Here is a 19908-nt window from a genome sequence, read left to right as displayed (position 1 = left end):
ATCATATACCTTAAGTATTTAACTATACATTTGAAAAATCTTCATGAGCAATCTCAAAGGAATACTTGGAATGCACTTATAGTAAATTGGCTCATTTTCTTGTAATTTTCTAGAAGTGCTGATATGAGAGCAGTTGTGATGTGGAAAGTATATTAATCCTTGGAGATGCATTATATATATGAAATTATTACTTTAAAACTTTAAGACATATGAGGTGATTTATGCTTACTCTTGTTTGTTAGAATCACAGTAGAAAAATGATCACTATCTTTTGAGGTAATGCATTTGAAATAAATACAGCAACCTTAAAAATAGTGCAGTAATAAATTAAATCAGCCATGCATCTTTTCTAAAGGGTGATTGTGAGTAAAGAGAGTCAACAGGAGGCCTATAGTAAAGTTTGTTTCTTTCAGTTTATAAAAGCTGTCTAGAAATATTGTCACTTGAGATCCTCTCTGAAAAATAAAGCCAGTGGTTTTTGACAGCAAATCCTGGAGCGACTAATTTGATGCCATTCTGGGGAGAAACCATCACCTTTTGGCTGTACTATTTTTAATAAAGGCAACTGGACTTTTAAATAACTTTTAGATTTAGTACCTTTCAGAAACTGTTGTGAAATGATTATCTGTTTGTTTTTTGTTTTTTTTTTTAATATAGAATGTGAGAATGTAACTGCAGTTAGTTTCAACACTGTAATATTAATCAAAATTATTTTTGTCACTAGGAGGCTGAACATCCTTGCTCTTTATGGAGACGTCATATGTAAGAAATGTCTAAGGCTTTGTAAAACTGTTGCCCAATAGACTGGAACATGGAGACACAGCTAGACCCCACGAAGGATGACTTGCCCTTAATGGCCAACACTAGCTACATGCTTGTAAAGCACTATATATTGGACTTGGACGTGGATTTTGAAAGTAAAGTTATTGAAGGCATCATAGTTTTATTCTTTGAGACTGGGAGCTGGTACAGGAAAACCAGCAGTACTGGCAAAGGTGGCTGCCAGTCACAGTTTGATGAAGCCTGTAAAATAAGGGTATCTGAACCCTGCCACATTCCTGTGACAAATGTGACTGCCTGTTCGTCTAAAACGGAATATAATGATTTTGCTGTCTGTGGTAAAGATGAAGAAGGTAGTTCTGATAAAAATGGTAACCATAGCAACAAGGAACAGCCCTCTGGGATTTCTAGTTCAAAGTACTGCTGTGACATAGAGAATCATGGGAACAAGGATTTTCTGCTCGTATTGGACTGCTGTGATTTATCCGTGCTAAAGGTTGAGGAGGTAGATGTTGCTGCTGTGTCAGGAATTGAAAAATTCACAAGGTCTGCCAAGCTAACTGCTGTTTCAAAGGAGCTGGAAAATCTCAGGAATCAGATTGTACATGAACTTGTGACTTTACCTGCAGATCGCTGGAAGGAACAGCTATACTACTTCACTCGCTGCAGCCAGGCGCCTGGCTGTGGAGAGCTTCTGTTTGCTACTGGCACTTGGAGCTTGGAGATAAGGAAATCAGGAATTCAGACTCCAACAGACTTCCCTCATGCAATAAGAATATGGTACAAAACCAAACCGGAGGGAAGATCTGTTGCATGGACTACAGACCAGAATGGCAGGTATGTAACTATAAGCTGAAAGCTTTGCACACATTAGTTTTAAACATAGGTGCAAGAATATAGAATCGTGTAATGCTGAGCAAATGTGAAGATGATGAGCATTCTCTTCTATTGTTTTTATTTCATCCTTGGTTTGAATCTCATTGCTGTCCTGTAGGAGAACAGACAAACTCTCTGCTCAAGAAACCCCAGCGGACTTGCAGACCTGTCTAAGTGGTTGCGTTTGCTGATTCTGAGTGGGAGTAAATAATTGTTGTGTATTGGGATAAGTGTGTGCAGGGAATAGGGAATTATCACTTAGGTGAGAAGGTATGCATGAGAGGTTATTTTCACTTTAATATTAAGTGTTCTTCTTCCTTCCTGGCTTACACAACTGATCATACAGCATAAAGGTCAGTGTACATAATATTTAATAGAATTCCTTCACAACTAGTCTTTTATCAATTCTGTAATAAGTTTAGAGATGCAGTCTTTTCCTGTTTAGTCTCTCATAATCAACTTTTAAAAGCTCCTTCATCTATTATGTAAAGTACATTGATGATAGCAAATGAACTGCAAACTGAAACTGCAAGAAGAATTGGCATTTTTTCTAGTGTTCGTGAAAGTACACCATGCTGTACAGAAATCTTCAAGATAAGCTCTTTATAGGACGGAAACTACAATCCACTCTTGGCTTATACAACTGTAATTGTTTTACTGTAATGTTCAAAGCTGGATTTTAATGGCTGTTAGTACTTTATGATACCTAAAAAACAGGAACAAAGTAGGAAGATGAGGAAGAAATTTGGTCTAATTGAATACTTGCTTTTCATTCCCAAACTAGAGATATGTGGTTACCTTTCATTTCAGTTATGCTAATAGAAATTAAGGGTCTTCTCACTGGCATCCATGTTAGGGAGGAAAATGAGGCCTTTTAATTGTAAATATGGTAGTTAGGTAATTCTACTGCTAAACCATGAGCAGCATCAAGTCCAGGAATGTCTCAGTCATGTTCATTACCTCTTCCCCTTCCCCCTCCCTTCTTCACTCCCAAAGGAGTTATTTTTGGTATGAGTTTAGAAATTTAACTCAATATAGTAGCTTTAGTTATGAAAATTCTTAATTTTGACTGCATGCAAAGGTAGGGCAATTGCCTGTGATCACACAACGTGTCCATGTCTACCTGCCTCTCACTAAAGTCTTTGAGACTAATGTTAGCAACACTCAGCTGGTATAGGAATCCTCCTCTGTGTCTCGTCTCTCTGTTTTGAGCATTTGAATGTTCCTTTTAAGCATCTAAATCACTAATGTCTTTTAGTTTTGATTTTTTTTCCCTTTCACTGCAAAGCATTATTCTTACTTTAGAGACATTTCATGGCAGTTGTACACAAACACATGAAATTTTATGAATCAATAATGAAGCAGGAAGAGATGGCTTGATGTGGGTCAGGCAGTCTGATGGTAGCAAATAATTTCAAGCTGGTTTATTTTCAGTCTTTTGTAGGGTATTCTAGAAGATAATGCCTGTCAGAAAATAAGTTTTCATATCACAGTCATTAGAATCTTTCTTGCTACATTTTCAAAATCAAATTCTGTATGTGATGAACCCAGAAATATAGTGGTAAAGCTCATTATACAAAATGCTGTCATATTTTTCCTTCCCTTTCTCAAAATAAAGTCCATTTATAAAGTATGAGGGAAGTACTATAACATTATATTCTCATAGGGGGATTCTTTAAATTGTTCCAAATTATGCGTATGGTGCTTTTTGAGGCAGATGTCAAATCCTTTCCCAGAGGAGTCTATAATCTATGGTTCTAACCCTGAAGGAAAGTGAAGCGAATAACAAAGTACAAGCATTGTGTGACCACTTCCAAGATGTTTCCTCTAATTTAACACTAGTGTAATGTTTTGAAATTTAACCTATGCACTATTTTATAAAGAATTCAATTTTATTTGTTTTAAACAATGATATATTATAATACACAAAAAAAAAGATGGTGAAAACACAGCTTTGTGGGATGAGTTTAGGCAAGTTGAGATATGTATATGCAAACCTGATGTTAGCACACCAGGGCACACTCTGTTTTCAGCAGAGGAACTGAACACACAGAATCTCAGCATTTCCCTGTTTAAGCTTTTGATACTAGAAAATACATTTAATGATCAAGAAGGGAGGTTTTCTGTAGCCTTATAATATTTATTTTGTAATAATATGCTTTTTGGGACCTCTATGTGGACGTGCTAAAAAGGGGGCAAAATAGAGGAATAGAGTATGTGTGTGAGTATATGAGGGTATGCACATATATATACATACGTGTATAAATATACACACTTTTTTGTCTCTCCAAAAGTTATACTTACAAGGACTGTATCCGTTCTTAAAATTGGCAGGTAACTTTTAACAGCAATCAATAACATCATTATTAAAGTAGAAAAAAAAGTATTGATTGTAACGTTTGTAATATATTTATCTTGAACAAGGAGCAGTTCTGTTTCAAAGTTTTTCAATTGTTTACTAGCACAATACAGCACTCGGGTTTCAAACTAAGAAAGTAATGTTGCAATTTTAACAAAATTATACTTTTGTTTGATGTGTTCTTACTAATATTAAGTTTTATAAAATTATTTAAAATAAAAACTTGTTTTAGACACAATAATAACCACTTTGTGGAGGGAATAGTGTGTATAAAATGTCTTTCATTACTGGGAAGGAGATTTTGCTCCTTTTGCCAGCTTTGGAAGCTTTTTGCCAGCCCATCAAGGTGTTCAAGCAGTTTTGCCTAACTCTTCGGAGTGTGTAGCAGTCTTGAGTCAGGATGACTACCAGTGTATTTTGAATTAAATGCTTTCTCATGATCATTGTTAGGAATCCTTATTCATTAAAATATCTTGGGATCCCGTCTCTTTATTGTTTAAGACAAGGATTAAACACATTTGGGTTAAAATTAAAGAGGTAATTTTCCTAGCAGACAGCCTTGTGAATTCACCTCTAATGGGAGATCCCTCCTACCTTTTTTTCTGCCCTACTTATTGCCACTTCTAATGCTGTTATAAATTAGTTAATAGTTTTGTTGATATTAATGAGTGACCAGAATGGAACTCGTTTCCTCACTGTGGGATTAGGAATGAAAGAGTATCTTTGATATGAATGACATCAATGAAAGACATTCCATGATACTGAAACCTTTCAGTACTGGGTCCTAATCCTGTAAGCTACCTGTGCATTATTTACCTTGGCATACGTGAATAGCTACATGAATTAGTCAGCCACATACCTTTATTTTTTTCAGATTGAGCCCTAGATACCAGATATACAAAAAGGGAAAAATTCTGGGAAGTAAAGGGGATGGGTTGAATTACTCAGAGTGTATGATTTTCATGAGAATGCTATGGAAGATGTGCATTTTTAGAAGTTATTAAAGGATGATTGAGCAGTTTTGGGGAAACGCTGTAGAAATAGTTAACCTTGTGCTAATTTTCCAAAGTGGGAAATGTTGGAAAATGTGAAATGATCTCCTTAAAAAAAAGATTATGATATCTTGATATTTATTTGACCAATTTAAATGTCTTACCTTTTAAAAATATTTTGTACCTGTCTAGTTGATTATGATACCTTATTATTAGATTAAAATATCGATGTATTTTTAAAGAATTCAGGAAATATTTTTGTCTTTATGAAAGCTATGAAGGTGAATACAGCAAGCATAAATGTACAATTTGGCAGAAGTGCTAATGCTAGCATATGTTCTGTAATTAAATGCTTCTTTTCAGATGCAGTGTTCAACTGTATCACAGACATCACTGAACTGCATGGTTCCTCATTTGTTACAAATAATCTTGCATTTCTGTAATTTACAGCTGAAGTACCTGAGGTAGATAGTGATTAGGAGAATACCCAAAGAGGTGGTACCTAACGTAGCAATAAAACAGACCTTGGTTTCCTATTTAAATAATTTGATGTTACTGATTCTGCTGAAACAGCAAAGAACTAGGAGAAAAGTTCTGCCAGACCTATTGTGATCTGTTTTGTGGACCTGTCAGGAGACTGTGTCAAGTTGGATCTCGCTAGCGTGGAGACTGGCACAATTCCTCATTATTTTTTGTCTGCAGATAAAAAAAGAGAGATTTTACTTTTTTTGAACCTGTTTGTTTCAAGCCTGCCTCTCCTTAAGACATATATGTTTTGAAATGCAAATCATATTTGAAGAGAGTGGTTGCAATTGTTCAGATGCGTTGCTGACAGGAGCTATTCATAAATTTGTGTACTTCTAAAGATAAGCTCTTAAAAAGTCATACTTTTCTTTGGCACTGTAGTTAATCAGACTGTATTATGTAGTATGTTGCATACAGTAAGGACTAAATAAAAACTATATAAAAGTATGCATAGCAACATTGAAATTTTTCATTTTTTACTATTATAACATTTAGTCATAGTTGATACTCCCTTTTGAAAGAGACTGAAATTTTCATAAATGTTCTAAACTTGAGACTTTTAAATAAATATTCAGGGTAGTGGAAACATGCTAAACATGTTTCTTGAATATTTAGCTAAAGCTTGAAGTTGGAAGTGAATTCTTGTGCAGTGACCTCTAATTTCCATGAGGTTACACATAGAAGTCCGTGTTTATGAAATTTCTGTATATGGAAATGTAACCTAGAAAAAATGCTCTGTGTGGTTATAAGCACCATGTTCTAGTGTAAGTCACAACAATGGTATTTACTAAAAATCAAGAAGTGGAGTTTAATACATTTTAGTATATGTAATTTCCTTAAGTTTCTGAACAGTTTGCAAAAATTATGAAATTGTTTTATCTAGAGACTGCTGGAGAAGCAAAATGTCACCATTTTGCATGTGGAAGGATTGCTTTCCAAACATAAGTCTTCAAAGTTTTGGTTTAGAATTGTTTAAGTCTAAAACTTAAAACATCATCTTTTATCTCCTACAGAGGTCCAATGACCATCTAAAGGTTGCAAAAATTGTTCTTTGTGTCCTCAGTGACTGGTACTTAAAAGTGAAGAATTGTATTTGGCTACAATGAGCCAAATGCAGTAGATATTGTCTGAGTATCGGCTACGAGTCATTCCCTAATCATACACACATACCTGGGTGTTTTAGGCCATACATAGAACATGTTTGCAGTAAACCTGCAAAAAAAAAAAAGAGGGTAATTGTACTGATTCCCAGGCTGGATCACACAGTTTCTTCCTACTTAGCCTAAAGTCTTTCTTATTACTCTTGAAGTTCAGCATAATGCTTTGTGTTTGTATTTTCTGCCTCCAAAGTGTATTAACAATATAGAGTCAACCATGGAGCTGTTTTGTGCTAATGAAAAGAGGGAAGGAGGGAGAGCTAAAAAGGAATGAGGAAGGAGCCTACCAAAATACACTTGCTGAAAGGAACACTCTTGACCTCTCTAAACCTGGATGCTGGCTCCCTCCACCACTGGTATGATGACATAGGTGTGTGTACAGCTGATTGATAAGGCATATTAGGATGCTAATCTAACTGAAAATAAGCAGGAGGGAAGGGAATGCCTTATAGGAGTTGTTTGGAATATGCTACTGAGGTTAGTTTGGAAGGTAGAGTTATCTGTTTCACTGGTAATACAGGTCTGTGCCAATGTAAACCTGTATCTAGCCTTTATGGAGTCTGAGGCATCCACTGAGTTTTCTTAATATACTTGTTATTTTCAGAGCAAATTTTTTACAGGGTAGAAATTGGAAAAATTAGTCAGATTTTTACAGTTTCAAATGGTAAATTAGAAAATAGCTGTCTGTTTCTCAGTGGCATGAGTTGGCATCATTCTGTGCTCTTGGATGCTGGAAATGCAGGAAGGGAATAAAGAGCTTGTTTTTCTTCATGGGCAAGGCTTGGGAGAGTAAGATGCTCCAGAATCCAGGCAAGTCACAGACTAAATCCTAAGTGGCTACCATCAACTGTGGGGAATTCTCTCCTGTTATTTTGTGTAATTTTGTTCCCAGTGATGAATATTTGTAACTGAGTAATTAATGAAGCAGTCTGAAGTTTGTTGGATTACTGATGTCTGAAATATATATGCCAAATATATGCCAAAAATACAGGTCAAAGCAAGTGAAAAAATCCTTGTTGTTAGAGGCAAAGTGGGAGCACGAGAAGTATTAAACTTTGGATGAAAAAGGTATGTCCTGTCTTAACCTTACTATCCTTGCTTTCCAGTGGTGGCTGTACCAAAAGATAGAACTTTGGAATGGGCGATCATGCATGTACTATGTCTAGAAGAAGCAGGATTGATACATCTGATGTGGACCACAAATTAGTGGGCAAAAGTCCAAAAAATTTATAGTGAAGTATCAGTTTAGAAATGTAGCTATCCAGCTGTTGGAAAACCATCATCAGAGTAACAGAAATTACTGGAAAAGTCGGTGGAATCACTCATGTCATAATCATATTTAGTACTTTTAAACTGGAGAATGGTCTGAAAAAGGCGTGGGTAGTTATTGACTGGTGTTCTATTCAACAGAAAAATGAAAACAAGAATACCTGCTCTGTTGGAATCTGATGACAATCACTGGTACCTTGCAGATACGTAAATCAGAATCACAGAATCAACTAGGTTGGAAGAGACCTCTGGGATCATCGAGTCCAATATGATACAGCAGAACAAAAAAGTTGGTGTGATTTAGGTGCCAGGAAATCCTGCTGCTTCATAGAAATGACACTGTAATTCAGCATAAGAAACAGCTGCAAAGAGTAGTGGTTTTACAAGGGAGTGCCCTTGTGGTTGCAGGAGGTTGCCACCTTACATCCTTACGTGGAAATGAGCCTTGAAGAAATAGAGAATGTATTTTTTTCCAGTGCAGGAAAAAGATAGAGTTACTGAGCTGGGCATTTTCCTTGAGAAAGCTTCAAACAGGCACTAACCAAAGCAGGATGACATGGCTGAGCCTTATGAGATGATTCAGGTGTTTGGTGGCATGTATCTCAACAAAGACCTGCACATTCCAGTTTGGAGAACAGAATATCAACTGAACATTTATTATTAGCTTTAAGGTAGTCACTTAATTTGTTATTCTAATTGATATGCCTACATGGGAGAGGGAGATCTGCCAAGAGCTGATTTGAACTGGTTTTGTTACATTATGAAAATACACGGAATACTGATGAGTTAGGATTGCATGAATCAAATTTTCCTCAGAATCCTTGGCTCTGGAGATTACTGAACAATAGGCAGCACTGAGTCTCCTCTTGGAGCAAAACCAAACAATACAACAAGTAGTGCTTAATTTCTCCAGTAGCCTGGATTGTTGATCACTGGCAATTACTAGTCATAAAGTTGGCCAGATGAGTGACCAGACATGTATTTAGTGAGTGCTTGTTTTTCCAATACAACAATTAATTAGGCAAATAGTCTGAGTTCTCTGTTTATTTTTCTTTTGCTGTATTCAATTTCCTTATCTCTTCCAACCTATGGTGGCAAAGATTATGGCTGACATAAACAACATACTACGTAGTAGATGATTTGAACATTAGAAGACTATTAAAAGTGAAAGAAGAGAGATGGAGAGGATAGGTAGTAGGAAAAAGGAAAGGAACGGTGAAGTTTCTTGCTAGTAGTGGTAGGGATAAATCAGAAGAAAGTCGAATTTTGTGTCAATTGACAAAATCAGTCTAAAACTAATTATTTGTCATTACTATTCTTTGATGTAGCAGAACTGCTACCTTGGACTTCCGGAGTGCACACTTTGGCCTGTTTAGGAGCCTGGTTGACAGAGTCCCTTGGGAGGCAGCCCTGAAGGGCAAAGGGGTCCAGGAAGGCTGGACACTCTTCAAGAAGGAAATCTTAAAGGCGCGGGAGCAAGCTGTCCCCGTGTGCCAAAAGACAAGCCAGCGGGGAAGAAGGCCGGCCTGGCTGAACAGAGAGCTTTGACTGGAACTCAGGAGAAAAAGGAGAGTTTACGAGCTTTGGAAAAAGGGGCAGGTGACTCAGGAGGACTACAAAGATGTCATGAGGCTATGCAGGGAGAAAATTAGAAGGGTCAGAGCCCAACTGGGACTTAATCTGGCTACAGCCATAGAAGGCAATAAAAAATGTTTCTATAGATACATTAGCAACAAGAGGAGGGCCAAGGAGAATCTCCATCCTTTATTGGATACAGGGGGAAACATAATAACAAAGGATGAGGAAAAGGCTGAGGTACTTAATGCCTTCTTTTCCTCAGTCTTTAGTAGTAAGATCAGTTGTTCTCCAGGTACCCAGCCCCCTGACCTGGAAGACAGGGTTGGGGAGCAGAATGAAGCCTCCATAATCCATGGGGAAATGGTTAGAGACCTGCTACACCACAAGTCTCTGGAGCCAGTTGGGATCCACCCAAGGGTAATGAGAGAGCTGGCGGAAGTGCTCACCAAGCCACTTCCCATCATTTATCAGCAGTCCTGGCTAACCAGGGAGATCCCAGTTGGCTGGAAATTAGCAAAAGTGATGCCCATCTACAAGAAGGGCTGGAAGGAGGATCCGGGGAACTACAGACCTGTCAGCCTGACCTCAGTGCCAGGGAAGGTTATGGAGCAGATCATCTTGAGTGCCATCACATGGCACGCACAGGACAACCAGGCAATCAGGCCGAGCCAGCATGGGTTTATGAAAGGCAGGTCCTGCTTGACTAACCTCATCTCCTTCTATGACAAGATGACCTGCTTAGTGGATGAGGGAAAAGCTGTGGGTGTTGTGTACCTAGACTTTAGTAAAGCGTTTGACACCATCTCCCACAGCATTCTCCTGGAGAAACTGACTGCTCATGTCTTGGACAAGCCTATGCTTTGCTGGGTAAAAAACTGGCTGGATGGCCAGGCCCAAAGAGTTGTAATGAATGGAGTTAAATCCAGTTGGCAGGCAGTCACAAGTGGCATTCCCCAGGGCTCAGTATTGGGGCCAGTTCTATTTAATATCTTTATCAATGATCTGGATGAGGGGATCGAGTGCACCCTCAGTAAGTTCGCAGATGACACCAAGTCGGGTGGGAATGTTGACCTGCTTGAGAGTAGGAAGGCTCTGCAGAGGGATCTGGACAGGCTGCATTGATGGGCTGAGGGCAATTGTATGAGGTTCAACAAGGCTCAGTGTCAGGTCCTGGACTTGGGGCACTACAACCCCATGCACCTCTACAGGCATGGGGGAGAGTGGCTGGAAAGCTGCCCTGTGGAAAAGGACCTGGGGGTGTTGATCGATGGCTGGCTGAGTATGAGCCAGCAGTGTGCCCAGGTGGCCAAGAAGGCCAACAGCATCCTGGCTTGTATCAGAAATAGTGTGGCCAGCAGGACTAGGGTAGTGATCATCTCCCTGTACTCGGCACTGGTGAGGCCACATCTCAAATGCTGTGTTCAGTTTTGGGACCCTCACTACAAGAAAGACATTGAGGTGCTGGAGCAAGTCCAAAGAAGGGCAGCGAAGCTGGTGGAGGGTCTAGAGCACAAGTCTGATGAGGAGTGGCTGAGGGAACTGGGGTTGTTTAGTGTGGAGAAAAGGAGGCTGAGGGGAGACCTTATTGCTCTCTACAACTACCTGAAAGGAGGTTGTAGTGAGGTGGGTGCTGGTCTCTTTTCCCAAGTAACAAATGACAGGATAAGAGGAAACGGCCTCAAGTTGCACCAGGGCAGGTTTGGATTGGATATTAGGAAAAAATGTCTTCACCAAAGGGATTGCCAAGCATTGGCACAGGCTGCCCTGGTAAGTGGTTGAGTCATCATCCCTGGAGGTATTTAAAAGATGTGTAGATGTGGTGCTTAGGGACATGGTTTAGTGGTGGACTTGGCAGTGCTAGGTTAATGGTTGGACTTGATGATCTTAAAGGTCTTTTCCAACCACAATGATTCTATGAGATAACATGAATGGTCTCGGTAGTGTCTGTTCTGTTTTCTGTTTATGTTGTATTTGACACAGCATTGCAACATTCTGCTTAGTGCTGTTCTGCCAGCCTGTTTTCTCAGTCATTGTGGCATTTCCCTCTAAACTTCTTCAGGATATGAAAATCCTCTATATTGCTCTTAAGACTGGGTTGTACCAATGGCACCCAGCAAAACAGCCTTTACAAATGCATGGTAAATCATTGGTAAGATATGTATATCAGCAGTCATTAACGCCACACATCCTCTCATTCCTATAAACTCTACTAGGATCTCTTTTTATAATCCTGTGTATGTTGATGAAGTTTTCGTGAATGAGGAACCATGTTTTCCTCCCCATCCCTTCCCAGCACACATATATTTTAGGGTATATAATATGTCCAGTGTATCTTCACTAGCATTATAAGGAGGAAGCAGAACCTCCTGGGAGATGAAAAAGTAACCTCTTCCTTTTTCTTGTGAACTCACTGCCATGCACTGTTTCTTTTTCTGGGAGAAAACCCAATTATTTTATGTATACCAGAGCTGGTTACAGATTCAGTTTTAGGAAATTAATTCCAAAGAAATTAAAGCTAATTAAATATTTATACAGATTATTCGTCTTTTACACTTAGCTGTGCATTGTGTTTCGCTGGGTAAAAGATAACCAGTGGACTTCCTTGCCACTGCAGTTATCTATTGAGCTTCACTGGATATCTATGTCCTGCTCTATTCACTCTGATACATGGCAGGGGGAGCAAGATTATTTTCTTTGTGTGCATTAACAATAGGCCTACTTAAACTGCAGTTTCCCTCCCTGTTCTACTGAAAGATCAGCTGGCCTGCATTAGTTAAGCCACAGTAACTTGATTGTGACATGGACAGCTCTGGATCCAATAGCACAGATAGCACTTTTGACAAGAGGGCAAAAATAGCTTCAGAATATTTTTCATCCATGGCCATCAGTATCTCCAAGTTCTTTCCCTCTGTGTAGTTTAGAGTTGGCTTTAGGGAAGGAATAATATGAATGGAGGAGCCGTTTGGAGGGGAGTAGAAAAGACGCTCAGCTCTTAGCCATTGCAAGTTAGGTTTCACCCTAACAACTTGTCTCCTATTTTCCAAAGTGTTTTGATGGTTTTTAAACTCAAGTTATGAAAGATACTGATCAGAATATTTTTAGCCTCAAGCATTCACAAAATAATGTGTTGTGCTGCCAGAGTATTGGCTTGAAATACCATAGGTTTTTAGAAACTCAGTGCAGTGAAGTGATACTTTCAAGATTTTCTTTCTTTGGCTGGAGAAACCTACTGACTGTGTTTCGTTTATATTATTTATATTTGAAAACTTAGTTTTTTTAAGCTAAGGAGTGGTGTTATGCAAGTACTAGGAATTAAGATAAAAATGCAAAATGCAACAAAAGAAGTAAAACCAAAATTATTACATCTGTGCACCAGCAATAGCAAGCCAGAAGGAATTAGTGAAAGGTCTTGTTACCTTCCCAGCTGTGGCTGAGACGCTAATAAGAAATTGGCTGGCATGAAATATTGCAGCTGAAATTGGAGAGGGGCAGTAGGTGAAGAGGCTGCCTAGGAGAGGGTTAGAGAAACTGCAAAAAGCAGTACTCCAGGGAAGATTGCTATGTGAAAAGTAAGAAGGAGGCTGAGGCTGATAGGGAAGGAATGCTTTCTTCTCATATACTCTGTGGTTGAAAATCTGAAAGGCAGGTGAGTTAGTGTGCATTACCTTACTGCAAGAAGAAATGTAAAAGTGTCAGGATTTATTGAGGCTTGGACTGAGGAAAGCTCAAGGCTAGATGTACTGCTCTGAGTTTGGGTGAGCCTCCAGGTTGTACGGAGAGATGGGATTAATGATAATGAAAGCACTACTGTGATGACAACAGGGAGGTGTCACAGATGTTGGTAGAGTGCTGCAATGGTATCTTCAGAAGGTATTCAGAAGCCTTCTTTGGCCTTACGGGTTCAGCTGAGAGTTATTATATGAGGCTGGAAGGCACATGCAGAAGCAGGAGAGGGGAAAGACTAGAGTTATTATTTTGTAGTCTGTGTAGAAATTATTGTGGTAATCTTGCTTTTCTTCATCCTGACTTAAATGACTTAGATTGTACCTTGATTGGTTCATGTCAAACAGGTTTGAAACCTACATATCTGAGGTTAAAAAAAAAAACTCATTACAACAGTAAGTTTGATTTTTGACAAAAAACTTAATTCAGTCTTTCTTATTGTAACTCAACTTCAATCTCTTTTTCCTTCCGCCTAGGCCATGTGTTTATACAATGGGATCGCCAATAAACAACAGAGCCCTTTTCCCATGCCAAGAACCACCTGTTGCCTTGTCAACATGGCAAGCCTCAGTCCGAACAGCTGCAGACTTTATTGTGTTAATGAGTGGTGAAAACTCAGCAGAACCAGTCCAGCTTCAAGAAGGTAAAATATGTTTTCTATAGCAAATTATTTTCAATAATTTTATAATCAGACATATAGCTTAGTATATACTTGATTTTTGAAAGAATGAAGTTCCTAACCTTAAAAGAACTTACTTGTCTATGTGTAATCTCCATGTCATTCCATGGAACAGTTACCTGCTCAAAGCCTCGGGATAACTTAGTGAGAATTCAAGGCATCTGCATTTCACTGTGTTACTTGTACTTACTTTTTTTTCTGTGTTTTTACTCCTTTTACTTTTTCCAAACATAGACTTCACTTGTCATAAATTGGCTTTGTTTTAATCACTCTGCAGCTGAACTTTTCGTAGGTGAAGTACCTTATCAGGCTCTTGACAACTTCAGGCCTTGGTAGATAATTAACTTCCACTTTTAGTTCTCCAGTCCAAGTGTAGCTCAGCATGCCAGAGATTAGAAGCGGTCATTGTGTCATATCTGTTTCCTGAAATATATGGAATAGATGAAGAATATCAGGTTAATGCCTTGAAAATCTGGTCTTTGAGTTTTTTTGGGCATTGGTAGATCATACATTGTGCGACAGTAAGCAAGCAAGCGGTTTTTTTCTGTGTTGGTTATACTTTATTCTCTAAACCTCTGTCTGCACAGAGGAGGAAGGTTTTAAGGCAGTTCTGCACATAATAATACAAAGTATGTCTTGCTCCCATTAGTTTTGAGATAATCTGTCAAACAGGGTCAGTATTTTCCAGTGTAAGTAGTTCTGATGAAAAGTAGTGTGTAGGAAATGGTTAGAATCAGGTGCTTCTGAAAAAAAAAATCTTCTGTTCGCCTTTAAAGAGTCAAGTTTATTCTTGAGGGGAAAAAAAAGAATGAAACTGTCCTTGATTTGAGAACCATCAGTTAATCCATTTGCATGGAATTGTCTGGTTATTTTTGGCCATATGCGAAGCCTGTTTCAAGCCTTGTCTCTGCTGTTGAAATATGGAAAACTGCCTTGATGAGCTGCTCGGCTCACTTGGACAATACTACTTTCCTGTCTTAGCATCAAGAAAGCAAGAGTGCTCTTGACTTCAGACTAGGAGAACAGCTCTGCCATCAGTTTAGTTAGTTTAATTTGTACTTAAAGCTTGCTAATGAGTTGTTGCCAGTCTGTCCCTCAGTGATGGCTATGTGGTCTGAAATATTAAGAGGAAGAAGGATGCTTATGTGAATTTCCAGAAATAGAAACCTTGGAAAAAATTTCAGGCAGTATAAATTGGCATAGGTCAGTTAAAATTGATACTCTCTTGGACAATTAGCTAGTTGAAAAGGCTGTATTGTGAAAGAATTATTTCCTCATTAACATGTTTTGACATTATATTTTAAAAAATGAATTAAGAATTTATACTTGAATAAAGAAAAAAAAATAGTTGTGGGGAAAACCATTTTTAAAATTCTGTTGATGGAGCATTGAGAATGATATTGGGGTACTTTATTGTTAATGATAGCACTGAGGCTTAGTCACCCAAAGTCAGCGTTGTCACCCTGTGGAGAACAGAAGGGGCTTTTGTTTAAGTCCTTGTGGTTGTTGCAGTGGGTCAGTTTATGTTGGTAATTCATGTGTCAGTTTAAAGCTTTGTTTATGTTAGGTTTTTTTTTTAAATTTTCCAAAGGCTAACTCGGTATATTTCCTTTCCTAAGAACTCTGAAAGCAAGAAATACTGTAAGAAGTCTTTAATGGAAGGGCCGGTAGGGAGGAAATGACTCATTTTAGCTTCACTGTGCTAATGAAGTGCTGAGTGGAAAGTGTGAAGTGAACTGGGAAGAACCAAATGTAGCAGTAAAGCTGGCTCCTTTAGGAGCTGTATGACGATGGCAAAGTGTTGTGCTGAACTTCACTGAACTGAAGAGAAGCAGCAGGAGCACCTACTGCACTTCTGTCCTTACAGTTTTCCTTCTGCCTCTCCCTAAGACGGAATTCCCAAGGGTGTGGAAGGTTCTGCTTACGGCTCTATGCGGCACACGCAATTATTTATGGTAATTTTGATGTCATGATGCAAGGTTTGCTGGGTTTCTTTAAAGATAGTAGGCATTTTGCTCCAGTAGCTCTCAAAGACTCAGTCATGGATGAGACCCTTATTATCTTGGTGCTTATATACAGTTGGAAATGACAAATCAGTGTTAGAGAGCTGTTTAGAGTTGTAAAAATTAAAGATACAGAGGAAAGTAGGGAAAGGAGCAATATTGCAAGGAATGTTTGAAAAAACAAACAAACCCAAGGCTCAAGTGCTAATCTGAAGCCTTGAATAAATTCTTAATGAATTTAGGAATACAAATTCATTTGTTTAATTAGTAGAACTTTTAAGAGTTGAGAAGTTCAAAATGGTCTGTAGTGTTAAATAACCTGTCGCACATAGATCTTCTTGTTAGGCAATTCTGCAGGGCATATGAGATGTATCCAACTTAAAGTTTTATCTTTACATTTATAAAACACACCTAAAAGCCTTTCGGGGTGGCTTCAAATAAAATAACTTTTCTTTGCCAAATTATTTACATACAGTGTGCTATTGCTCTGCTACATATTTATAAAATCTTACATAACTGGCAGAACGTGGAAATATATTTTTTAAAATACGCTTCCTCAGAAAGAATAAGCATTTTGGCAAGCAGCCGTGAATAAATTTATTCTGAATAGAATTACAAGTTAGCTGAATATTTTTTTCCTTTGAAAGTCATATTTATAACAAGTGTGCAGGCAGACAGTAAGAGAACAGCAAGCAAGGATTACACCTTTAGGCTTTTAAACAGAGAGCTGCATTCCGCTTTACAGACTTACCTCTCTAGATGCATGGATGCCATGATCCAGTGCATAGCTAGACTAGCTGTACTCACGTGTACAGATTCCTTGTTTGCCACATGTATTTGCAGGTTTTGGTAATAGTGTAATAGTAATAGTGTCATTTTTGCATTCTGCCTCCTACAAAACTATGGCTCATCCTGTCATTTGAAATAAAGTGAGGCCACATTTTTTGAAAATACTGATATGTCACTTACTCAAGTACAAATGTTCAAGTATGACCTAAAAGTGCTTTAAAATACCATGCATTCTTTATGGAGTACTTAGAGAAGAAAAATTTATCAGAAAAATACAATTGACAATGCCCTTTGGGAGAAAGTTTTACTGGGAGCACTGTGTGTTTGTGTGTAATGTGAGCCATTTAACCACTGGATTTATTTTTCAGCACTTGTCAGTTTTACTTTCCTTCAGCATGTCACTGCAACACATAGAAGGTACAATTATATTTAGTCACTAACACCTTTACATTTGTTTTGATTCCTGTTCAAGAAGTAGATATTCAGCCATCAAGTGTGAAATCGACTGGCTTGCTTTTTGTGTGGTTATTCTACCATTAGGTAGTCCTTGATCTTGTTTTGCCATGTCTGATTCCAGCGAGAAATTATATTCTGTTATTGAGAGGAAATATGGGGCTAGAGAAGCCACTGCTACTGCTCTGTAGCTAGCAACAACAACAGTTGCTTTTGTTTGTGCTCCTCTCACTTTTCACAAGGCAAAACAAAGGAGCCCAGTACTTGTGTTGATTGATCTCCAATATATATCAGGAACTACAGCATGGGAGCTGACAGCTCATCACGTGCTACTCATCCCTCTGAGCCAGTGTTGAACTAACGCTCTGGCATGAATGTGAGGGTGCTCTGTGGGAAATTCTGGCTTTCAGATGAGATCAAAGATCTCTACAAGTTAGAGAGAGTTTCAGAGAGCTGGAGGGTTCTTAATCCTTGTGCTCCAGCCAGATAGTAGTTTTGGCATAACTACTTATTTAGCCTTAGTTTTATATATTAGTGCTAGCTCTTTGTATATCAAATGCTGTGTGGGGCTAGCTCCCTTTATCCCTAGAGGTAGCTGAGTTTTGTGGGTTTTAGTAAATCATGGACATAATCTGTGTATTGTGGTGTTTATATTTGTGTTAGTGCAAACTGTTTGAGGGAAAATATACTAAAAAGTAAAACTGCTCTTAATGGTTTTGCATCTGGCATTAACAGACACTGACTCTTAGGTGTTTCTTCAGTTATACTGGACTCCACAGGACTCAAATGATTTTAATGGTTTCAAAGATAGCTACATGCATTAAAAATTCTAGGAAGTAATTACATCATTCATCATTATCATTTCAAGTAGAAGAAATAAACAGCCTTTAAACTGTTCTTTTGCACAATTATCAATAGATTAGAATTTCCTACCCTTGTTAAACATAGTCCTAAATTTTGCATGGGTTGTTTTCCAGTTATACCTCATCAAATAAATAGGTGATTGTTGTTGCATGGTTTGTGCAGTTACGACATATTTGCTTTGCAGAACTGAAAAAAAATTTTTTTCAAAATTACCTGTAGAGAAAATATTTTGAAAGTATTATAATTACCTAAAATAATTATGTGTAGGAATTAAGTCTGGTTGTAAGAAGAGGGTATAAGCATTACAAATAAAAGGGCTGGAGTGCTCTTCTATTTTTTCCCATGGACTAACCCCAGCCTAATCTTCTATTCTTCCCAAGATGTGTGTGAAATGTCTTCCCCTTAGCGTGAAAATGTTTTTGTGGTACAAAATGCCATTTTTGGTAAAGCAAGCTGTCTCCCCGTTTCAGCTGCACTGTTTTCTCTTACCCTAGAGGTGGTGCTGTCTCCAAGGTAGCCACCGGAAAACAGAGGGCAGGAAGGGGAAAGGGAGAGAAGGGAAAAGAAGTAGAGTGGGGTTTGTGAGCCACGTCTGTGCCCTGGGAGAGATCTGAGGTTACAGATGAAGGAAGACAAAACAAAGCCCACTGACCTGAAGAAAGTTAAAGAAAGGAAGTGAAGTTATGGGAGAAAAGGGCAGGCTGGGAGACAGGCTTATCAGTAGTGAGAAGACAGAAGATAAATGAGGGTTAGACTCTGAAACAGTACTACATGGTGCTTGCTGTAGAGACGTGTTGCCAACATAAAGACCATTTCCGTCACCCATCAGTGGATGCACTATAGAGAGAACTCACTTGTCATACCAGTGCATGTGATTTCAGTTGTTCAAGATGAAACAACTGTAGGATAAATGTATAGTTATCCTACACAGTAGGATGGATACAGAAGGCATCTAAAAGTCCTGCAGGAAATGGGTTGAGCCCCAGTGAGGTGTGTAAAGACAGCATAAGTCTTGGATCTTGTTCTGGGAGTATCCAGAGTTCGCATGGTCTCTATAATACCTGCAAAATACAAGGGGCTTGGAAAAAAAGATAAGGGTCTGCATGTTACTTGCTTTTCTTTTCTTCGGAAAATCCTAATTTAGATAAATCTGAAAACACATATCAAGAAAAACTAACTTTGTCTTTGGTACCTTCACCCTTTTGCAAGGTTTGCTCCAGCTCTGAATAGCATATGTTCATTGCTAACTCATGTAAATTCTGAATGCAGTACATGCTGTTCTCTCTGGACTGCTAAACTGATTCCCCATTCATTTTGATGTTCTGTTCAAATTACCTTTGTTTTTTAAAAAACTCTATGGTCTTGCTTGCTCTAGCCTGTCTTGCTAAACTTGTTTCTCACTGTAACACACTCTGCTTCCACCATTTCAATGCATGGGCCAACACCCTTTACTTTTAGACAATCTCGTCCCTGTTGTGAGAGCCTTCGCCTTTACACCTCCTGCTGTCTGGAACAGTTTTCTGTGACTGCCTTTTGACTTTCAGGCTTGTTTCAGAACTCAGTTGAAAACACTTTACTGTTTTTCCGTTACAATTCCTCAAATTTTCCTTCTTCCTCTGCTGTTATTTAACTCTTTAAGGTTTTACAATTAACATAATGCGTGGAGCATTTTATAATGTTTTGTATATAACAGATGCTACACAAAGTGAAGTATTGTAGACTACCTCTGGGCCTTCTCTTGTATGCATTTAAGTCAATGGTAAAGCTGCTATTCACTTCAGTGTGTGCAGGCTTGGGCCTCTAGCACAGTTTATATCAATGAAACTTTCTGCATCAGGAGTTTGGTATTTCAAAATAATAA

General features: G+C 38.4%; 1 protein-coding gene across 9 annotated transcripts in view; it reads left to right on the top strand.

Annotated features, from left to right (window-relative positions):
- AOPEP (aminopeptidase O (putative)) overlaps positions 1-19908 on the top strand; it is a 213769-nt gene that overhangs the window by 13810 nt on the left and 180051 nt on the right. For all 9 annotated transcript variants that reach the window (XR_011050064.1, XM_068422881.1, XM_068422880.1 and 6 more), the window contains exons 2-3: positions 725-1617; positions 13736-13902. Coding sequence is in view for 8 of the 9 variants with exons in the window: in XM_068422881.1 (XP_068278982.1) it covers positions 812-1617; positions 13736-13902 (973 nt within the window). In the remaining variant the exon portion in view is untranslated. The remainder of the gene's footprint in view (positions 1-724; positions 1618-13735; positions 13903-19908) is intronic.

This window comes from Nyctibius grandis, chromosome Z (genome assembly GCF_013368605.1).
Source record: "Nyctibius grandis isolate bNycGra1 chromosome Z, bNycGra1.pri, whole genome shotgun sequence".
Lineage (NCBI taxonomy): Eukaryota > Metazoa > Chordata > Aves > Nyctibiiformes > Nyctibiidae > Nyctibius > Nyctibius grandis.
This window is presented reverse-complemented; position numbering and strand designations above follow the sequence as displayed.